At 34.3% G+C, this 22,390-nt stretch overlaps 1 protein-coding gene across 2 annotated transcripts in view; it reads left to right on the plus strand.

Annotated features, from left to right (window-relative positions):
* Nucleotides 1–22,390, plus strand: part of ADK (adenosine kinase) — a 528,114-nt gene that overhangs the window by 92,739 nt on the left and 412,985 nt on the right. For both annotated transcript variants that reach the window (XM_014860631.3, XM_014860632.3), the window contains exon 3: nucleotides 7,787–7,840. In XM_014860631.3, the coding sequence (XP_014716117.1) occupies nucleotides 7,787–7,840 (54 nt within the window). The remainder of the gene's footprint in view (nucleotides 1–7,786; nucleotides 7,841–22,390) is intronic.

Genomic DNA, 22,390 nt, shown 5'->3' on the forward strand with positions numbered 1-22,390 from the left:
AGATTTACATTTCCCTGATGATTAGTGATGTTCAGCATCTTGTCGTGTGCCTGTTGGCCATCTGTATATCTTATTTGGAAAAATGTCTGTTCATATCCTCTGCCCATTTTTTGATCAGGTTTTCTGTGTTTTTATTGTTCAGTTGTGTGAATTCTTTATATATTTTGGAGATTGACCCCTTGTTGGATATGTGATTTGCAAATATTTTCTCCCAGTTGACAAATTGTCTTTCCGTTTTGTTTATAGTTTCCTTTGCTTTGCGGAAGCTTTTTAGTCTGATGTAGTCCCATTTGTTAACTTTTTCCTGTTGTTTCCCTTGCCTGAGTAGATGTGGTATTGAAAAAGATGCTGCTAAGACCTACGTCAAAGAGTGTACTGCCTATATTTTCTTCTGGGAGTTTTATGGTTATAGGCCTTACATTCAAGTCATTAATCCATTTTGAGTTAATTTTTGTGTATGATGCAAGATAATGGTCTATTTTCGTTCTTTTGCAGGTGGCTGTCCAGTTTTCCCAAGACCATTTATTGAAGAGATTTTCCTTTCTCCATTTTATGTTCTTGGCTCCTTTGTTGAAGATCAACTGTCCATAGATATGAGGATTTATTTCTGGGCTTTCAGTTCTGTCCCATTGATCTGTGTGTCTGTTTTTGTGCCAATACCATGTTGTTTTGATTACTGTAGCTCTGTAATATATTTTAAAGTCAGGGATTGTGATGCCTCCAGCTTTGTTCTGTTTTCTCAGGATTGCTTTAGCTATTCAGGGTCTTTTCTTGTTCCATATAAATTTTAGGATTCTTTGTTCTATTTCCATGAAGAATATATATTGGGATTCTGATTGGGATTGCTTTGAATCTGTATTGCTTTAGGTAATATGGACATTTTAACTATGTTTATTCTTCCAATTTGTGAGCATGGAATATCTTTCTATTTCTTTATATTTTCTTCAGTTTCTTTCAACAGTGTCTTATAGTTTTCAGTGTATTGGTCTTTTCACCTCTTTGGTTAAGTTTATTTCTAGATATTTTATTCTTTTTTGTTGCGATTGTAAATTGGATTGTATTCTTGATTTGTCTTTCTGCTACTTTGTTGTTAGTGTATAGAAATGCAACTGATTTTTGTAACTTGATTTTGTACCTTGCAACTTTGCTGTAATTGTTATTTCTAATAGTTTTCTGATGGATTCTTTAGGATTTTCTATATATAGAATCATGTCATCTGCAAACAGCAAGAGTTTCACTTCTTCCTTTCCAATTTGGATCCCCTTTATTTCTTTTTCTTGCCTAATTGTTCTGGCCAAAACCTTCAGTGCTATGTTGAATTGGAGTGGTGAGAGTGGGCACCCTTGTCTTGTTTGTATTCTCAGAGGCTTGGTTTTCAATTTTTCACAATTAAGTATGATGTTGGCTCTGGGTTTCACATATATGTCCTTCATTATGTTGAGGTACTTTCCTTCCATACGCATTTTATTGAGAGGTTTTATTATACATGGATGTTGGATCTTGTCAGATGCTTTCTCTGCTTCTATTGAGATGATTGTGTGAATCTTATTCCTCATTTTGTTAATGTGGTGTGTCACATTGATTTGTGGATGTTGAACTATCCGTGTGTCCCTGGAATAAAACCTACTCGATCATGGTGTATGATCCTTTTAGTGTATTGATGTGTTCGGTTTGGCAATATTTTGTTGAAGACTTTTGCATGTATGTTCATCTGTGGTATTGGCTTGTAATTTTCCTTCTTTGTGTTGTCCTTGTCTGGTTTTGGTGTCAGGGTGATGTTGGACTCATAGAATGAGTTAGGAAGGGTTCCATCTTCTCCAATGTTTTGTAGTAGTTTGAGAAGGATAGATATTAAATCTCTGAATGCTTGGGAGAATTCCCCAGAGAAGCCTTGTGGTCCTGGACTTTTGTTTTGGGAGATTCTTGATTACTGTTTCAATGTCTGTGCTTCTGATTGGTCTATTCAGATTCTCCATTTCTTCTTGATTCAGTTTTGGGAGGTTGTTTGAGTTTAAGAATTTATCCCTTTCTTCCAGGCTATTGAATTTGTGGGCGTATAGTTTTTCATAGTATTCTCTTATAATCCTTTGTATTTCTGCAGTATTTCTTGTAATTTCTCCTCTTTCTTTTCATTATTTATTTTTCTTGGTGAGTCTGGCTAAGGGTTTGTCAATTTTATTTTCTTCTCTTAGTTTCATTGATACTTTCTCCTTTTTTTTAGTCTCTATTTCGTTTATTTCTGCTCTGATTTTTCTTATTTCCCTCCTTCTGCTGACTTTGGGCTTTGTTTGTTCTTTTTCTAGTTGTGTTAGGTGTACTTTAAGGTTACTTATTTGAGATTTTTCTTGTCTGTTGAGGTGGGCCTGTATGCTGTGAATTTCCCTCTTATGACTGTACTTGCTGCATCCCGTAAGAGTTGGCATGTTGTATTTTCATTTTCATTTGCCTCTAGGTATTTTTTAATTTGTCTTTTGATTTCTTCTTTGATATAGTGGCTGTTCAGTAGCATATTGTTTAGTCTCTGCCTATTTCTGGCTTTCCCTATTTTTTTCTTGTAGTTGATTTCTAGTTTTATAGCATTGTGGTTGGAGAAGTTGCTTGAGATGATTTCAATATTTTTAAATTTATTGAGGCTTACCTTGTTTCCCATCATATGGTCTGTTTTTGAGAATGATCCATGTGCACTTCAGAAGAATGTGTATTCTGCTGTTTTTGCATGGAATGCTCTCCATATGTCTGTTAAGTCCATCTGGTCAAGTGTTTCATTTAAATCTGCCATTTCCTTCTTGACTTTTTGTCTGGATGATCTGTCCATTCATGTAAGTCGGGTGTTGAGGTCCCGTATTATTATCATGTTGCTGTTAATTTCTCCCTTTAGATCTGTTAATTAGTTGCTTTATGTACTTTGGTGGCCCTGTGTTAGGTGCATATATATTCATAAGTGTTATGTCCTCTTGGTGGAATGCCCCTTTTATCATTATATACTGCTGCTCTTTGTCTCTCACTGCCTTTTTTATCTTGATGTCTGCTTTGTCTGGTATAAGCATGGCAATGCTTGCTTTCTTTTGTTTGACATTAGCTTGGAGTATCATCTTCACTCTGAGTCTGTGTTTGTCTTTAGGGCTGAGATGTGTTTCCTGGAGGCACTGTATTGTTGGGTCTTGTCGTTTAATCCATCCATCTACTCTCTGTCTTTTGATTGGAGAATTCTATCCATTTACACTTAGAGTGATTACTGATATATGAGGGCTTAATACTGCCATTGTATCTCTTGTTTTCTGGTTGGTCATGTTTTCATTGTTTCTCTTTGTATTTCTGACTGCGGTTTCATATTGGTGGTTTTCTGAGGAGGTTGTCTCAGTTTTTGTGAGTTGTGGCTCTGCTCTGATTTTTTTAGTGTTACCGTGGGGTTTGTATGAAAGACCTTGTAGATGAAATAGTTCATTTTCTCATAGCCTCTTATCTACATCAATCTAGGTTCCATCCCTCTCCTCTTCCCCTTCTGAGCTGTTATTGTTGCATGTATTCTCTTTTTAATGTTGTGAGTTTGTGACTCAGTTGAAGTGTTAATACCTACTTTTGATGCTTTCATTTTCTTTATCTTTTGTTATAATTGAACATTTGCTTCCCTCTTCTGATAGAGAGCTGCAGTTTTCTGATTTTGTCTGTCTATTCATCTCCTTGCTCAAAGCTTTGTAGACCTTTGCCTTTTTGTTTCCAATATGAGGGCATCTTTAATCAGTTCTTGTAGGGGAGATCTAGTGGTGATGAACTCCCTCAGCTTTTGTTTATTTGGGAAAGCTTTTATTTCTCCATCATATCTGATGGAAACTTTTGCTGGATAGAGTATTGTTGGCTGAAAGTTTTTATCTTTCACTATCTTCAATATATTATTCCATTTCCTCCTAGCTTGCTAGGGTTTCTTCTGAGAAAGCTGCTGAAAACCTGGTAGGGTTTCCTTTGTAGATTATTTTCTTCTGCCTTGCTGCCCGTAATATTTTTTCTTTGTTGTTGATTTTTGCCAGTGTCAATATCATACGCCTTGAAGAACGTCATTTAGCATTGGTGTAATTAGGCATTTTATTAGCTTTGTGTATTTTTAAATCTGGTTCCTTCCCCAGGTTTGGGAGGTTCTCAGCTATTATTTCTCTCAACAGGCTCTGTACTCCTTTCTCCCTCTCTCCTCCTTCTGTAATAGGTATAATCTTTATGTTGCTTTTCCTAATTGAGTTTGATATTTCCTGAAGAATTCCTTCATTTTTTTACAATATTAGTTCTGTCTCTTCCTCCACCTGTCATAGTTGTATATTTTTATCCTCTAAATCACTAATTCTTTCCTCTATAACATCAGCTCTATTCTTAAGGATTCTAGATTGTTTTTTATCTCATTAATTGTGTTTTTCGTATCCAGAATTTCTGCTTGACTTTTTTTTTTTAATAGTTTCAATCTCTCTGGTGAAGTATTCCTTCTTATTAATTTTGTTTATGAGCTTATTGAACTGTCTTTTTGTGTTCTCTTTTAACTCATTGAGTTTCTTTATGACAGGTGTTTTGAATTCTCTGTCATTTAAATTATAAATTTCTGTGCCTTCGGGGTTGGTTTCTGATGAATTGTCATTTTCCTTCTGGTCTGAATTGTTGCTGTAGTTTCTGATCTTGTTTGGTGAACTAATCTTTTGTTGGCACATTTGTGGTAGTATTAGATCACAGATTCCACTTGCTACCACTAGTGGGAAGCAGAAGCAGAGTTTCTGGTCCCAACTCCTCTTCTGGAAGTTGTAGGGGCATTATGGGCACTTGTGGCAGCCTAGAGAGCATTCAGGCACTTGTGTGGACTGTGCTTCGTTGGTGGGACTTCCTCATGGGGACTTAGCCAGGTCCGCAGAGGCACAGTGAGCTCCCCCACTGCTGGAAAAGGGATCACGAGTGGGCTAAGGGCTGCTGCCCCCTCTTCCTACAGTCACCCTGGGGTGCATTCCCATTTTCAGGGCTCAGCAGTACTATGGGTGCTTGTGTGGTCCTGGAGTGTGCTTCCACTGGTGTTTAGATCTCCCACTCTGTCTGCTTGTGGACCCCCGGTGCTGCTGTGCTTGGTGGATGTGGCTTCCTCACAGGGACCAAGCCAGGGCCACTCCCTGGAGCCACAGGGGCATGGTGGGCTCCCTCCCTCCAGGAAAGCGATCACGAATGGGCTAAGGGCTGTCACCCTGTCTTCCCACAGTCGCCCCTGGGGGTGTCCACTTTTCTGGCACTCATTCTAGGCTCGAAAGTGTGCGTGTGCACAGGGCTGTAGGGGGGTGGGCAGGAAGTGCTCACCTAGCTCCAGCACTTCCTGTAGGTCCTGTCAATCCACCCTCAGATGTATAGTTGTGTGTGTCTCTCAGGTGTCCTGTTGTACTGTGTGGACTTCCTCCATTGGTCAATGCATGTCCATTTAGTTGTAGTTAAGAGAGGGAGAGATAAAGAGAACAACTCACTCTGCCAAGTTGTGAATGTCACTCTAAATTTCTATTTCTCTTACACTTTTCCCCACCAGACTTTATCCTTATATAATGTATTTTATTCTTGAGTTATATTTTGCGTATAATATATTATGCATACATTATGAACGTAATATATTTAGCATTAAAGCCTTTCTTGCATATTGATCACCCTATCATATATCTCTTCAACAAAAACGTGTGTAAATTGAATTTAAAAAATTTCCTGGTTAGTAAGTCATAATTAGTATATAATTAGTAAAACAACATAAATTTATTAACTGTTGTTGAATAAATATTAAACGGGAGAAATAGAAAACTATTGGAAATGTATCTTTTAATGAGATGGGTGGAGGTAATATTTATTATAATTAAATTAGTTCAACCTTTTGTGAATAAATAACGTTCATTGCTGCAGTAAGAAAATGTTTAGCATCAATTTCGTTTCCCTTTTTTTCTTTTAGAGATATAAATGCTGAGAACAATGTTCACATAATTTGATGGTAATGGACAGTTTTGTTTCAGCTCTTTCTCTCAGTTATTTGAACTTCTCTATCATCAAATATCTGTCATCAGAAATCATTTTTATTTATCAGCTGATAATTTGATTAGGTCTTTCTTCAGTTTTATTGGAAGCAAAAAATTAGAATCCCCCTGACTTGCCAGTTATTAGAGTCAGTAGAGACATGCAATTCTGGGAAGTATACCAGAAAAATAAAAAAGCTAAAAAAAAATTAGTAATTTTATCTATTAGTGTTTTATTTATAGGCATATGTTTACCTGAACATTTCTGGAGTTGCTGGGAAAAGTTTAATATTGTTAGTTTTAATATACTTAATGTGAAAAGAATATTGTTTTTATAAAATGTTTTTATCAAGTGACTTAAAAATGTTTTAGTCAAAGCTTTTTGTTCAGTTTAAGGCCATCATCTGCCTTGCAACCTTATAGGCAAAATTATTCTTCATTGTCAAACTAGTCAGATTTACTTTCATGATAGAAGAAGTCTGGCCTCATTTTTCAATTCAAATTAATGATTTGATTTGTGTTCCTGTGACAGCCATCTTCTGATATTTAATTCTTGGTATATAAATGAACGGGCGAGGAGCCTTGTTTTAAGTTTGTTGCCTCGAAGAAATAAGTTGACGCTTTTCTTGTTACTTACTGGAAACTTTTAGCTTTGCTTCACAGGACTCTTTCTGAAAAGTAATACATTCTTTGATGATGAACATGGGCTGAAAGAGACAAACTTTTAAAATGAAAATTGTAATCAACTTCTGCCCCATTCTGTAATGTATCTTAAAATAGAACATCCTAATACAATTCCCCATTTATAATTTCCAGCTTCATTCTTTATAGAAATAATGTATAAGCCAGGAAGCCCTGTAGCCAGTTTATGGCTTTGCAGACAAAATATGAATCATTCCTCATTTAGCACTTCAGAGATCTTTACATCCCAGGCAATGCAATATAGTTCCATTTAGGATGGGTGAGAGGTATGCCATATTTTAATAAAGTGAGTAAAAGCACTTGTGAAAGGGGAGGCAAGAAGGAGAATCTACATTCCACTTGGACCTCTGATCCATTGTCAGGTAGATTAGTTTTAGGAAAGCGTTGAATACAAGTGGAAATTGAAGACCTGGGAATTGTTGTCCATCATTGTTAAGTATCTATTTCTGTGTACTCTTCAGAAAGTCTGATTACCTCCAGCAGTACAAATATACAGCAATTTGAAAGATCCCTATTCTAGTATTTCTAGCAACCTCAAATTTATAGACAGGGAAACTGAGACTTAAAGAGGTGAAGTAATTGCCTGTGGCCATTAAGCTAGTAAATGGTTTAGTCAGGAACTCCAAAACTTACTTTTCCTCCTGTGTTACACTACCTAGTACATAGTCTGGTACACAGAAGATCTTTATGTGTATTTAACGAATGAATAACTGTATATTGTTTTATGAACTCTTAAATACTTAATGTTATAGTAGTTTCTTGAATTTTGATCTGCTGGATGAATGTAACATTACAGATGATTCGCTACAGAAGATTATTGAAGATATCTTATGTTATCAAACCATGGTCAAGTTCATCTCCCTTCAGTTCTTGGAGTGTGTCTGTGGAAGTGACTAATAGCACAGCAAAGAACTTGGTCATTTTTATGTTTTATCAATTAAGACAGAGACCTGTAACAGAGAGTACTGCTTGTTTGATAGGGGTCAACTGACTCTGGGTTGATACCACAGTCAGATGTCCATGAGGCAATTGTACTTGTATGTTTAAATGACCAGTCTATTTTTGTTTCTGTTTTATAGGTATTCTCTTAAAGCAAATGACCAAATCTTGGCTGAAGACAAACACAAGGAACTGTAAGTGTGTTAAACCTGAGGTTGTGCATGGTTTACTCTGTTCATGGAGTAGATTGTATGTAAACAATCTGATTCTTAAAATTATATATGGTATAAAGATATAATTAACACTATGACCTTAATCCTACTAGGATTAGGATAATTTACACTACATAAGGTTAACACAGGAAATAATTGTTCCCATATACACATTAAAATATGTAGTATTGTATTCCATTATCTAGACTAAGGGCATATTGGGAAATATGTCATTTCATTTTCTTTCCCCAGATAAAATATTAAATTGTTGTAGTTAATTGTTGTCTTTTACTCAGTTGACTTCCTTGCCCTCATGCTTAAGATGGAGAAATATAATTTTGTTTCTTTTATTGCTTTATTAAAAAGTAGATGCCTGGCTATTATTTAGTGTAAGGTAAAACACTTTAAATAATAAAATTTCAAATGGGAATAAAATAGTGTTTCTTTTTAAAGTTTTAATGTTGTTAGCATTCTATCTTTTGGGTAAAAATAACTGTATACAGATCTTCCTCAGCCTGCCATGTGATTACATCCTGATAAACCCATCGTAAGTTGAAAATATCATAAGTTGAAAATATATTTAATACATCTAACCTAGTGAACATTATAGCTTAACCTAGCCTACCTTAAATGTGCTCAGAACACTTACATTAGCCTATAGTTGGGCTAAATCTCTAGCCTAAAGCCTATTTTATACTAAAGTGTTGAACATCTCGTGTAATTCATGGAATACTGCAGTGAAAGTGAAAAACAGAGTGGTTGTATATGTACAGAATGGTTGTAAGTGTATTGGTTGTTTACCCTTGTGATTGTGTGGCTGACTGGGAGATGCGACTTGCTAATGCTGCCCAGCATCATGAGAGAGTATTGGACAGTGTATTTCTAGCCCAGGAAAAGATCAAAATTCAAAATTCAAAGTATGGTTTCTACTGAATGCTTATTGATTTGCACCATCATAAAGTAAAAAAATTAAGTCGAACCATCGTTAAGTTGGGGACTGTCTGTATATAATTCTGCGATATTCCTGTTGCTATATAGTAACAGTATATGGCAACTGCCCTACAGTATTATTTAAAAGATTACTACCTCATAGGAACTGTGAGGTTTTTAATTAAAAATTACAGGTTTATGAGTTATTTAAATTCGTCCTAACCTTTTCAGTATCATAAGATTGTCCAAAGAGGGAAGCTAAAAAAAAATTTATATATTTCTATTTTCTAGCTAGTCTGTTTTTTTCCCCACTGATAACCTTAATTATTATGCAAATACCTCACGTTAAATAATACTGTAGAATTAAGAATTTGAGTAATTTCAGGCTAACTACACCTTCAGATTGGACCACAGTTATTTTTGATAATAGTGAAGGTGTTATCTTGTTTGTAAAAATACTGGTGAACTTTACAAGCTCTTTTGGAGTTTTCCTAGTGTTCGATACTCTCTAATGTTTAGGATATTTTATTTTAATATCTAACTCAGGTCACTTATGGTTTAGTTTAATGTAATCTTCATTTGTACTCATCTGTATGGAGAATAACTTTTTTTTAGACAGAGTACTTCAAGACTATTATTTTCTTCTCAAGATTAAGTAATGATTTTTCTAAGTACTTTTTAAAAACTCTGCCCTGAAACTTCCAAATTATTTTCTTTCTTCTCTCTCACTGAAGACATTGTAATAATTATTAATCATAAAATGGTACGACCAATTTGTAGGAAGTTTTTTTGAGTTCTTAACAGTTGATATATCCCATTGTTATGCTAACCTTTCAATATTTTAATATTTGTTCTATCTTCATTTGTTATAATCTCCATAGTGGATTCTCAAATATATTGTCAAGAAATTTTATGTAGTTCCTTTCTTTACTGGCAAGTATAGTCAGTGAGGATAGGTGATTATCACTGTGCCGTTGGTTGGTTGTTATTTGTAGGTCTGGTAACAGCTCTTTCGGTCGGGGAATTAGGTAGGTAGTCGAGCTAGAGGTTCTTTTGACCCTCGTAGACTATGACTGATAGTAAAAATACCAGAAAACTGCTTTTAAAGAATATATTCATATTATTTAATATATAACCCATATCAATTTGTTAATTCATTAAAAATTTTATTAGCTGTCTATGACATAGTTCACCCCCTTGGGTAGACTGATTTTTTTTCTTAGATTTTATTATGAAAAATTGTAAACATTCAGTATATATTCATGCAAATACTCACCACCTACATTTTCTCATTAGCATGTTATTTACAGTAGTCCCCTCTTAGCCACAGTTCTTTCTGTGGTTTCAGTTACCTGCAGCCAACCATGGTCCGAAAATATAAAATGGAAAATTCCAGTTTTAAATTTATAAGTTTTAAATTGCACACCATTCTGAGTTAGTGTGATGAAATCTCTTGCCATCCACCTCTGTCTCGCCTAGGATGTGAATCCTCCCTTTGTCCAGCGTATCCACACTGTGTGTGCTACCTGCCTGTTAGTCCCTTGGTATCCATCTTGGTTATCAGGTCTTGGTTATCAGACTGCTATGAAATCTCAGTGCTTGTGTTCAAGTAACCCTTATTTAGCCCCAAATAATGGCCCCAAAGCACAAGAGTAGTGATGCTGGCAATTTGGATATGCCAAAGAGTACCTTGAAAGTGGTTCCTTTAAGTGAAGAGGTGAAAGGTCTCATTTTAATAAGGAAAGAAAAAAAATCTGATGGGTAGATTGCTAAGATCTCCGGTAACTTATTTCAGTATATTGTTATAATTGCTCTATTTTACTGTTAGTTATTGTTGTTAATCTCTTACGGTACCTAAGTTATAAATTAGCTTTATCATAGGTATTTATGTATAGGAAAAAACATGGTATATATTCAGTACTATTCGTGGTTTCAGGCATCCACTGGGGGTCTTGGAACGTATTCCTCACGGATAAGGGGAGCTCCTCTACTTTATCACCTTTCTATTCATTCTTCTATCTATCCATTATTTCATCTGTCTTTTGGATACATTTTAAAGTAAATCACAGGTATCAGTATGTTTCCCCCTGAGTATTTCAACATGTGTACCATCATCTAAAGTTCAGTGTTTTAGAGGTTATTTTTTTTACATGTAAAATTTTCATACAATGTAGTGCACAGATCTCAATTGTACATTTGCTGAATTTTGACAGATGCATAAAATGTTTGTAACCCAAACCTCTATCAAGATATGGCACATTACCACCACCCCAGAAAGTTCCTTCATGTCTCTTTGTAATCGGTCTCTGCTTATCCCTCCCATAAGTAACCCTTGTTATGATTTTTTTCTACCATAGATTGTTTTCCCTGTTCTAGAAGTTGTTCTAAATAGAATCATATATATGTGCTTAGACTTTTTTCACTTAGTATAATATTTTTGAGATTCATCTGTATCGTTGCATGTATTAGTTAATTTCTTTTTATTTTTGATTAATAGTCCATTGTTTATCTGTTCTTTTATTGGTGGGCATCTAGGCTTTTTCTTTTCCAGTTTTTGGCTACTATGAATAAAGCTGCTATTAATATTTTTGCACAAGTCTTCTTGTGAACATGTTTTATTTCTCCTGGATAATTACTCAGGAGTAGATTTGCTGAGTCAATAGGCTAACAGTATGTTTGCTTCTATAAGGAACTACTAGATTTTCTTTAGAGTAGTACTATTTTACATTCCTACCAGCAATATATGAGTGCCAGTTGCTCTACATCCTCAACAACATTTGGTATTTGTTGGTTTGTCTAATTTTAGCTGTTCTGGTGGATGTATAGTGGTATCTCATTGTGGTTTAGTTTGCATTTCTGTGATGATTAATGATATTGAGCACTTTTTCAATTGCTTATTGACCATTTATATTTTCTTTGGTGAAGTGTCTGTCCAAATCTTTTGCACATGAAATAAATTGGGTTGTTTTGTCTTTTTATTGATGAGTTGTTTGAATTCATATATTTCCTGGATACCAGTTTATGTCAGATGTATGTTTTATAAATTTCTTCTTCCCAGTTCATGGCTTACCGTTTTTCATAATGGTGTCTTTTCTTTTTTCTTTTTGGTGAGGTAGATTCGCCCTGAGCTAACATCTGTGCCAATCTTCCTCTCTTTTTTTGTATGTGGAATGCCTCCATGGCATAGGTGATGAGTGGAGTAGGTCCCTGCTGGGATCCGAACCCATGAACCCCCGGGCTACCGAAGTGAAACCTGTGGAACTTGAACCACTCTGCCACGGGGCCTACCCCTTAAAAGTGTCTTTTGATAAGCAAGTTTTTAATTTTGATAAAGTCTAAATTATCAGTTTTTTCCTTCATAATAATTGCTTTCTTTGATCTATCTAAGAAACCTTTGCCTACCGTCAATTTGTAAGATACTGTTATATTTTTTTCTTTAGAAACTGTATGGTTTTAGCTTTTATGTTTAGCTTTATGATCTATCATTAACATTTGTATATGGTTTGAATAAAGGTTGAGGATCATTTTTTTTCCTATATAGATACTTAATTATTCCAGTTCCATTTGCTGAATAGACTGTCCACTGGATTGTTTTGGTTCCTTTGTCAAAAATGAAATAATCATAGAAATATAGGTCTGTTTTGTTCCATCGATTTACCTATCACTCTTTATGCCAGTAATACACTGTAGTAAGTATTCAAGTTAGTTAATGTAATTCCTCCAACTTTATTTTTCTTTCAAGGTTGCTTTGGAGGTACTAGATCCTTTACATTGCCATGTATTTTAGAATCAGCTTCTCAGTTTGCTCAGAAAAGCCTTTTGGGATTATCCTTGGGATTATATTGAATCTATTTGGGGGAGAATTGACATCTTAACAATATTTAGTCCTTTAATGTCTCTTGACAGTGCTTTTTAGTTTTTACTAAAGAGGTTTTGCATGTCTTTTGGCCGAATGAATTTTAATATCAGCTTTGCTTGATGACTGAATTTCAAAACAAAAGATTGAGGGTTTCAAATTATATTTTCATGTGGGGTATGTTAAATTTGGATAGATGTCCTTTCTTTTCACAGTGTATAATACCTCTTCTGGATATTCTATAACAGATTTAGGAAAGGCAATCCTGTCTCATTAATAGTATCAAGTGTAGAATATACTGGATGAGTGTCAATACTATGTCTTTTTCTAGAAATTTCTTTATTTTAGGCCACTTGCAACATCTTCTGGATTTGAAAGTTAAATACCTGTTGTTATCATTCCTCTTGCAGATTTCTACTCTTCTTTGAGTATGTTACACAGTAATTATTTTATAAATTAATATTTATCACTAAAAGTACATTAGAATTATTATTTTTCTACCGCATCTACATATATAGCTGTATGTCAGAGTCACTCTGAGGAAAATGAGTGATACCCCTCACCTTTGCCAGCTGTGGTCCAAATGAGTGTCATTGGTCATATCAGCAACTAGGAAAGAGAGGTAGATATTTAGCTGAAACCTGCCATAATTATTAGAAAAACTGGTTAAGGTGTATAGTCTTATGATACTTTAATAACTCAAATTTTTAATCTAATGGAAGTGGCCTGGAAAAATAATTATGTGATATTATGACAGGGAAAATACATTTTATTGATTGGAGTAGATTTTTAGGTTATTAGAATTTTTGTTTTATCACTGCTTAAAAAACGTAAAAGAATTACATATTCTCTAGGTTACTCTTTGCTTTACTTATTTTATTTCAATTTAAAGAAAGATGGAAAAGAGTCTAGACTCTTATTAGGAGCCATGTGATTTGTGACATGTGTCTTAACACTTAATATATACACATTTTATACAAAACACAAATTTTGTTGACCATCTTAAAATGGTAAGTGCCATACCACTGAATTAGTGTTAAATGATCTACTTTCTTTTTCCTGTGCTTAAGTTAACTCTGTGGAATATTATGCAGTTATTAAAATGTTTTTATGAAAATATTTAATGTCATGATGATTAAGTAGGTGACAAAGCTTGCTTGTGCATATCCTAGAAGAGAATTATAGTAAAATAGTAGATCTCTGGGTGATGAGATTATGGATGAATTTTATTTTCTTCTTTGTACTTTTATCTGTATTTTAAATCTTTTCTAATGAGTTGTGTTATTTCTATTACGAGAAAAAAGAAGAACTTAATGAAAGAAATTCTAAATTCCCTAAATTTAAAGTGTTAATATAAATATCTATTATGAGATGAAGATTTTCAACTTTATACTTGTAATTGGTGAACTAAGTGAGCAAACACAACAAGGGTCTAAAAGTTGAAAGGCACAATTTTTTTTTTTTTTAGTGTAACATGAAGTCTTCCTTCTTTTTTTTTTGAGGAAGATTAGCCCTGAGCTAACATCTGCTGCCAATCCTCCTCTTTTTGCTGAGGAAGACTGGCCCTCAGCTAACATCCGTGGCCATCTTCCTCTACTTTGTATGTGGGATGCCTACCACAGCATGGCTTGCCATGCAGTGCCATGTCCACACCCAGGATCTGAACTGGCAAACCCTGGGCCGCTGAAGCAGAACGTGTGCACTTAACCGTTATGCCACTGGGTCGGCCCCTGAAGTCTTCCTTAATAACTAATGCTAACATAGTAAGGTTCTTATACTTGCTAGTATTGTCACTTGATTGATTTGACATTAGTTGATTATCTTAATTCTTTTGGCTGCTGGCTCTGTGCCTTGTATTTTTTGACCCATACACTAAAGAAAACTCTCAGTTGAATATGCTACTGTTAAGAGCCGAATATTAATTTAAAAAAAATTCAATAGCAGCCTTTTATGAAAGCTGTTCATACATAATCTCATTTGGGTTTTTTTATAATTACAATAGCTAAGATCTCTTTGTGCTCAATACTAAGCTTAAAAATATCATGAGATGTAGATATATAACAAAATATCCAGTTAATAATTCCATGCTTTATTCTCATAAAACATTATTATTGTTTCTTAATTCTAATGTGTTAAAGGCAGTCTTGATTCATCATGATATTGTAAAAATGCATCGACACCATCATATTAGCTTGCTTTTTGAAAATGCATCATTAAGAGTATAATGATAATTATCTTGATAATACTTTATGTGGTAAATATTAACCATATTTTCATTAAAATTATTCTTCCCAAAATGTGATGATTCAGATTCCATTTACACTTAATCACTCAAGCTTCACAAATATGCTTGTTATTTGGGGAAGGCTGACATGCACAAAGCAGGGGAAATTGGTCAGCCATAACAATGACACTTGTTTCTTTAAAGAGAGTGGTTTTTTCAAGTTCCTGTTTTTTTAATATTCTACATACTGAAGATTCTGGGGCATGATTGTTTTGTTTTTTTTGCTGAGGAAGATTTGCCCTGAGCTAACATCCATTGCCAATCCTCCTCTTTTTTTGCTTGAGGAAAATTAGCCCTGAGGTAACATCTGTGCCAATCTTCTTCTGTTTTTTTGTGTTTGGGACACTGCTACAGCGTTGCTGGTGAGTGGAGTAGGTCTGCACTGGGGATCCGAAACTGTGAACCCAGGCCACCAAAGTGGAGCATGTGGAACTTTAACCTCTCAGCCGCGGGGTCTGGCCCTGAGGGATGATTTTAAGTAGGGAAGGCCAGGCAGTTAACTTTGTGATGGGATTAATCCAAAACTATGGAATTTATACTTTGCTCTATACATGGTCCAATAATGAACTGGTTTCATTAGTCTTTGTAGATTTTTCTGAGTCTATCAGAGTAGTTTTATAAATGGAGTAATTTAAAATAAGGTAACATCACTATTTTTTTTCACCCTGTTATCAGCCAGTATGCTAGGTACTATTTAAAGAAAAGCTACTGACTTCATTTATAAATGGAGACTCATTCTTCAGTTTAATATTATTTCACATTTCAAAACAGCTTCATAATTGGAGATTTTGTAAGCATGGGTTTTCTTATTATTGAACATATCTGCAGTTATAGAAGATAGAACCATTTTGTTTCTATGAATATCTGTTCGTTTTATGAATATCTAAATTGTATATTACCTTGAATAGAATATTGATATGAGATCGGGAAGATTCAGATGAGGAAAGTTAAAAGTTGGCTAGAGTTAGGGACAAATTCCAAAGGCAAATATAAATAAATTTAGAAGTATCCATGCCACTTAACACAGAAGTCACTTGGTATCTGAGGACTTCTTTTTGGTTTGCTATATTACATAAGGCATGATGCAATCCTCTTTAGAAAAGATTCACATTTATTTACTTGACCTTTCAAGATAGCTGCCAAGATAAAGGGTGAATTTTTATAAGCAAAGTATGCTGTTCTAGATATAAGGTATATTTTCCCTTCTGATAGTGAATGGATTCTCTTCAGTGACTATCTTTTTATGTCAAAAGTTATTTTGTCAGAATTACCCCCTTAAATTTAAAATTTTGTCATATAATAATTAATCATCTTGAATTTAAGTTTTTGACAATTTAGGATTATGGTGAAATGGGAGAAAATAAATGAATTATGTAAGGGATATGGAGAAAGAGTATTGGAAAGGACACTGTTACACCTTGATCTTTCATTCAGTGTAAAATTATTATAATTTCTTAGAGAACAGTGCCCACTTTCTAGAATAGCAGGGGAGATATATAAGTATTTAAGTAGCATGTTTAAGAATATGTGAAGAGCAGGGGCCAGCCCAATGGCACAGTGGTTGAGTTCGTACATTCCGCTTCAGCGGCCCGGGGTTCGCAGGTTTGGATCCTGGGTGCGGACATGCCACACTGCTTGGCATGCCGTGCTGTGGTAGGTGTCCCACATGTAAAGTGGAGGAAGATGGCCATGGATGTTGGCTCAGGGCCAATCTTTCTCGGCGAAAAGAGGAGGATTGGCAGCAGTTAGCTCAGGGCTAATCTTCTTCTACTTCTTCAAAAAAGAGACTATGTGAAGAGTATTGAGAGACAATCAGTAACATCTGATATGCTCTTAAATCCATTATTATTAGAATTGTGACTTAGCAATTCTTCGGAAACATCAAGATCATTTTGTAAGAATGATGTAAGAATTGATTGCCTGTAAAGCAAATAGATTTTGTTCGTTTGCTGAAGGAAAAATAAAAAAAATAACCCTGGCAAGCAAAAAGTCAAAATTGAAATAAAGAACATCTAGAACCAACAACAAAATTAAATGGTTAATATTTTTTCAATATTCATAAATAAAGTGCAATATTTTAAATATCATGAACATTTTTATGGTCCCTGTCTCAGGGACTGCTTTCTTTCATATCTTTTCTCTCTTTTTTTTTTTTCAACCTTGGCATCTGGGCTAACAACTGTTGCCAATCTTTTTTTTTTTTGATCTGCTTTATCTCCCCAACCCCCCCTTACACAGTTGTATATCTTAGTTGCACATCATTCTAATTGTGACTTTCATATCTTTTAAGTTATAGAACTTGGATTCTAGAAATGAACTTTAGAACTAATATCCATATTTTATAATGAATTGGGTGAGATTCACAGTGATAAAGTGACTTGCTACAGGTTACACTGCTATTTAATGACACCACTGGACCAGAATCCAAGTCTCCTGATTCCCATTTAAAGTGCTTTTTCTGTTACACCAAGTAGCTCCTCAGTATGCAGTGATTTTTGTTTTATTAGAAGGGATTAACATACATTGTAAGATTCAGTAACTGATTATAGTGAACTCAATAGCTATATCAAGATTCAGTGGCTGATTAATTTCACAGTATTGTATTATGGTTTTAGGAACCACTTCAGACCTATAGCCACTAGTGGGTGAATTGAGAATAATTAAATACTATGTATGCCCGACTTCCAGATTCAAGGCACTTCCTGTTTTTCCAAAGAGAGAGTATATAGTAGAAAGCTTTTTGGCCAACCTGATTCTAAAAGCTTTTAGAGATGTTTATGAAATAAATCAATTTATAACACTTATAATTTAGTTTCATTACATCATAACATTTTATAACCACATCTTATGTGAAGTAATTTTAAGGTACTTTTTTCTTTTTTACTTCTCATTTCCTTAAACGTTCAGAATCTTCATTATTGACATCTTTGTCACCACTAGATGTTAATCTTTTTTGATCTCCGTTGTTTGATTCCATGTATGATATTTTTGTTGAACATTTCATCCTAACCTACAAGTGTCTCTTACATGAAAACAGATTTTATTTTGTTGATTTTATATATAGTCATGGTCTTTGTAAGGTAACTGTTAACTACATTGCTTTTTAAATTGATCTTTAAAAAGCTTTTTATAATAACATTTACCGTGTGTGCTTATGAAGCTGTGCTTCCAGGAATAAGTACTAAATCTGTGTTAGATTTCTTTGCTCCTGTTTTTGCTAATACAGTCAGGTGACTTCTTTAAGAATCCCAAACTAGCATTGATTGAATTCATTTCAGGCTTTTGTACATTTTCCACAAATGGTTCTCAACTACTCTGTGACCAGAGTTCACTTTTTTAGTTGAATTTTTAACTGTGCTCTCATTTTGCAGTTTTAGGATTTCATAGTTTCTTCTTATCTGTTGTACTTGGCTTATGAAACTTATGAAACGTTTGCTTAAATGTTTTATTGTTTAAAAGAAAATCATTAACTCTGTCAGAAGGGAGAAGAACTCATTATAAAAGATAATTTTAGGATTAAACTTGGTCTTATATTCATGCATATATGATAAGTGAATTAAAAATGTATATCATTAGTGGTAAAATCTTAAAACTCTTTAAGGAGTAGTCCTAAATTATCACTTTCTGCTTTTGAAGAAATGTGTGATGCCCTGGACTTAGCATTAGAGGAAACTTAGTTTATATATGAGTTTTGCCACAGACTGTAACCTTGGTGTGTCAGTTAATATTCAGTTCAACTACAAGTATTAAGAAATAAGGAATTTATTATAGGAATTAAACCTTATTCAATTGTGGGAAAAACTAGGGAAGTAAAGGTCCAAAAAGGATCAGGGAAAAGTTACTAACCAGTCCTGACATAATATAAAACTACCATACTTGCATGATCACTTAATTTTCTGAATTTAATGTCCTCATTTCTAAAATGGTGATAATTCCATTTTATCTTATTGGGTGTAATGAGATTAGATAGAATTACATATGTGAAAAAGTTTTGAACTATGAAGAACCATGTAATGGTTAGTCTGATACAGGTTTTTGTGAATATGATGGTTTGTGAAAACCCTCGAGAACTGGTTTCTGCTCTTGGAGAAGGTGTCTCTCAGATATCACTGTGGGTTTAGACTAGTGCTTCACTATTTTATTGTTATTCATTAAGCAAATGATTTCTTTAATTTGCTTTTAGTCTATTGAGTAATCCTTCTGCGTATACTTTCTGAGTTCCTAGCATAAAATTCTTCAGAAAAAAAAAGAAGGTAATGATCTGCGCTCTCTACCTGTTTGATTTTTCAGGGATGGGGAGTAAGGTGTTTCCTGAAACTTTATCCACAGGTTTTCAGTCCATGTAGTGTTCATTGGTCCTTTGCTACAAACAATTTACTTGACAGTATTTCGCTGTTATATTTATGGGGTGAATATTCATTGGAGTCAACATGGGATGGAGAGAGCAGAAACTGCTGATATGTTGAATTCTTTTTCTCCTTGTTCTCCAACAAACAGGAATGTTTTGAAAATGAAGCTATGACAGATATGTACCTGAAAAATAGTGTAAGGGTTATGCCAGCACTGTTTATATCCCCTTAAGGACTGAGTCACACTTTTTGGGAATGATGTGGATTTGGGAGTTTTGGGGAACTTTTAGGATCTATTAGCAGCTAATCTAATCCTTGAAAACATTTTCTCTACTAACTAGAATTATTGATTTCTTTTTGGAAAGTATTGAGCAATTAAATAACGTGTATTAAAGAACAAGGGAAGAAGACATTATTTTAATTACTTTTATGCTCTAGTTTAATCCTCACAGCAAGCTTATCAGGCAGATATTATAATCATTCCCATTTTATAGGAAACTGAGGCTCAGAGAGATTCCATAACTTGTCTCATAGTAGAAAAGGATATACTGTGATTTGATTTCAGACTTTTTTTTCCTGAGGAAGATTTACTCTGAATTAACATCCATGCCAATCTTCCTCTGTTTTTTAGTATGTGGTCCACCAGCACAGCAGTGGTGTAGATTTGCACCCAGGAACTGAACCTGGGCTGCTGAAGACGAGTGCACTGAACTTAACCACTAGGCCACTGGGGCTGGCACTGATTTCAGATTTTTTTGTTGCTTTCTACTTTGCCTAAGTTCAAGGACTTAGGAAAAAGAATATTGTTTACTTTTTTGGAGGAGTTTTATGGCTTAGAACAAGTATACCTACTTTACAAAGTGTTTCAAGGGATTTATGATGGATATTATATTTCCTAAGTTTTAGTTTGGTTTACTAGAAATATGCCATAGTTTGTAGGTAATACTGTGTTTTTTTGGGTTGGCTGATGGTTAAGGTAAAATCTTAGAGGCTAATCTGAGCTGATGTTGATGGATAGAAATCTGATATTTCCAACAGACTAGATCTTTTGCTGAAGTTCTGTGTAATATAAATTTATTCTTTGTGATGATAGCTCCCTCTGTAGAACTTCATTAAGATTGCAACTTGACTTTTTCTATTATTTAGCAAAGTGGTTGAAACATTATCTAGAATACATTTTAAAATTTTCTTGTAGAATTTTACTTTATTTCCTAATCACTTCCAAGTGTTTTTCTTATGAAAATTTTACCTTTATAGAAATTTCTCACTTTGTGTATACTAAATTTTAATAGCATATATGAAATTAAAACACCTTCCTCAAGCATTTTTACTACTTTAGTGCATTCTTTGGGAAAGCCAGAGAAACTTGTGATTTCTGGGTCTGTAGGTCTGTGTTTGGTAAGACCAGAGGAGGTAGAAAAAACCCTGATGGAAGATTTGGGGGAAAAAAAAGGTTTGAAGTTTAACTGAATTCTATATATATCATATTTGAAATTATCCTTTTTTTGTGTGTGTATGTGAGGAAGATTGGCCCTGAGCTAACATCTGGGCCAATCTTCCTCTGTTTTATGTGGGATGCTGCCATAGTACAGCTTGACGAGCAGTACTAGGTGTGCACCCGGGATCCGAATCAGCAAACCTGGGCCACTGAAGTGGAGCGTGCGAACTTAACCACTATGCCACCAGGCTGGCTGCTGCTTTTTTTTTTTTTTTTTTGGAGTCTTTTCAATGTTGAATTGGACGGGAGAATGTTCATTAAGGAATTTTTTTGTTTTGATTTACAGAAAAGAGACAAAATTTCTGGGTGGTAGAGAGAACAAAAAGAAATATCTTAGCAAGATCCCAAAATAGAACAAAGAAATGCAGAAAATATGCTTCACATATTCAATTTCCATAAATTTATATTCTTGTAAGGAAAATCCTTTGTTATCAAACCTTACCATCAATTTCCCTTTGTGGAAGTGTGGATACTTCTTTCACCATCACTTTTTCTCCTTTCCTCCCCACATTATTTTATATTTAAATATTAAATTGTGTAATTACCTCTTCAAAGATGTTTTTTCGTGCTATAATGAGGGCAGAGGGAATGTGATTGGCTTCCAAGATGGAATTTAGGAAAATGGGCAAACTGATGTCAACTGTAAAGCTGGGGACTACAACATAACAATGAGGATAAGAATGAACTCAAGTATATATGCTCTTTTAATTTATAAAAGTTTAACTATGTTCTAAGTAGGATTGAAGGACGTTGTTACGATCATGCATGAATAGGCTTTTCAACAATTTTGTAGGATAATTATCTTTGAATCTTTTGTTAATACTGAGTATTTATTATTCTGTTAAAGTATAATATAGTTCGCACAAACACAGGCATGCATTAGGGTGGCGCAAAGAAATTCAAGGATGATTCTTATTCGCTTTATATTTGTTGACTTTGAATTTGATATCAGAATTGTTTGAAAGAATAGAATTGAACCAGTTTTATTAGTATAACAAATCCATCAGTCATTATCTTTCAAGTGTATATTATGCCCTTGAAAAGGCATATTGTTTTCCTCTGTCAGTAAAAAGTTTGTATTGATACATAAATATTTTTCTGGGAGTTCTTACAGTTTTTCTCTTTTAATCCGTTACTTCTCATTGTTTTTTAAGGATAACTAACCCATCTTCCATTACTCTCTGGGAGAAATCTGGAGTGGACTTCCTCTACATTATTGCTGGCTACTTAAGTCCATCTCATTTTGAATTTGATTTAACATATGGGTCACATGCATAGCAGTGCTTCCCAGTGTTAGTACTTCCTATAATATTTATTTCAATTTTTCTTTATGTTAACTTAAAAAATTAACCTCATCTTGTTAATATCTGTAAAATCATGAGTTTTATTTAAATATAGAACTTTTAAAATAAAAAATGTTTGCCACTTAAAGTTGTCTTAAGTACAAGTTGACATCATGTGCTTCCTGATGTGATGCACTGAGGACAGAATATCACATGTGTAGGTAGTATTCCTACAAAAAAAATGCATGAATTAAATAGTTATAGAGATAGAGTGAGAGAGAGAGAGAAGTTAAACTGTGTTATAATGTATATTAAGTAAATGTAGGGGCTGG

This window comes from Equus asinus, chromosome 2, assembly GCF_041296235.1.
Source record: "Equus asinus isolate D_3611 breed Donkey chromosome 2, EquAss-T2T_v2, whole genome shotgun sequence".
In the NCBI taxonomy this organism is placed as follows: domain Eukaryota; kingdom Metazoa; phylum Chordata; class Mammalia; order Perissodactyla; family Equidae; genus Equus; species Equus asinus.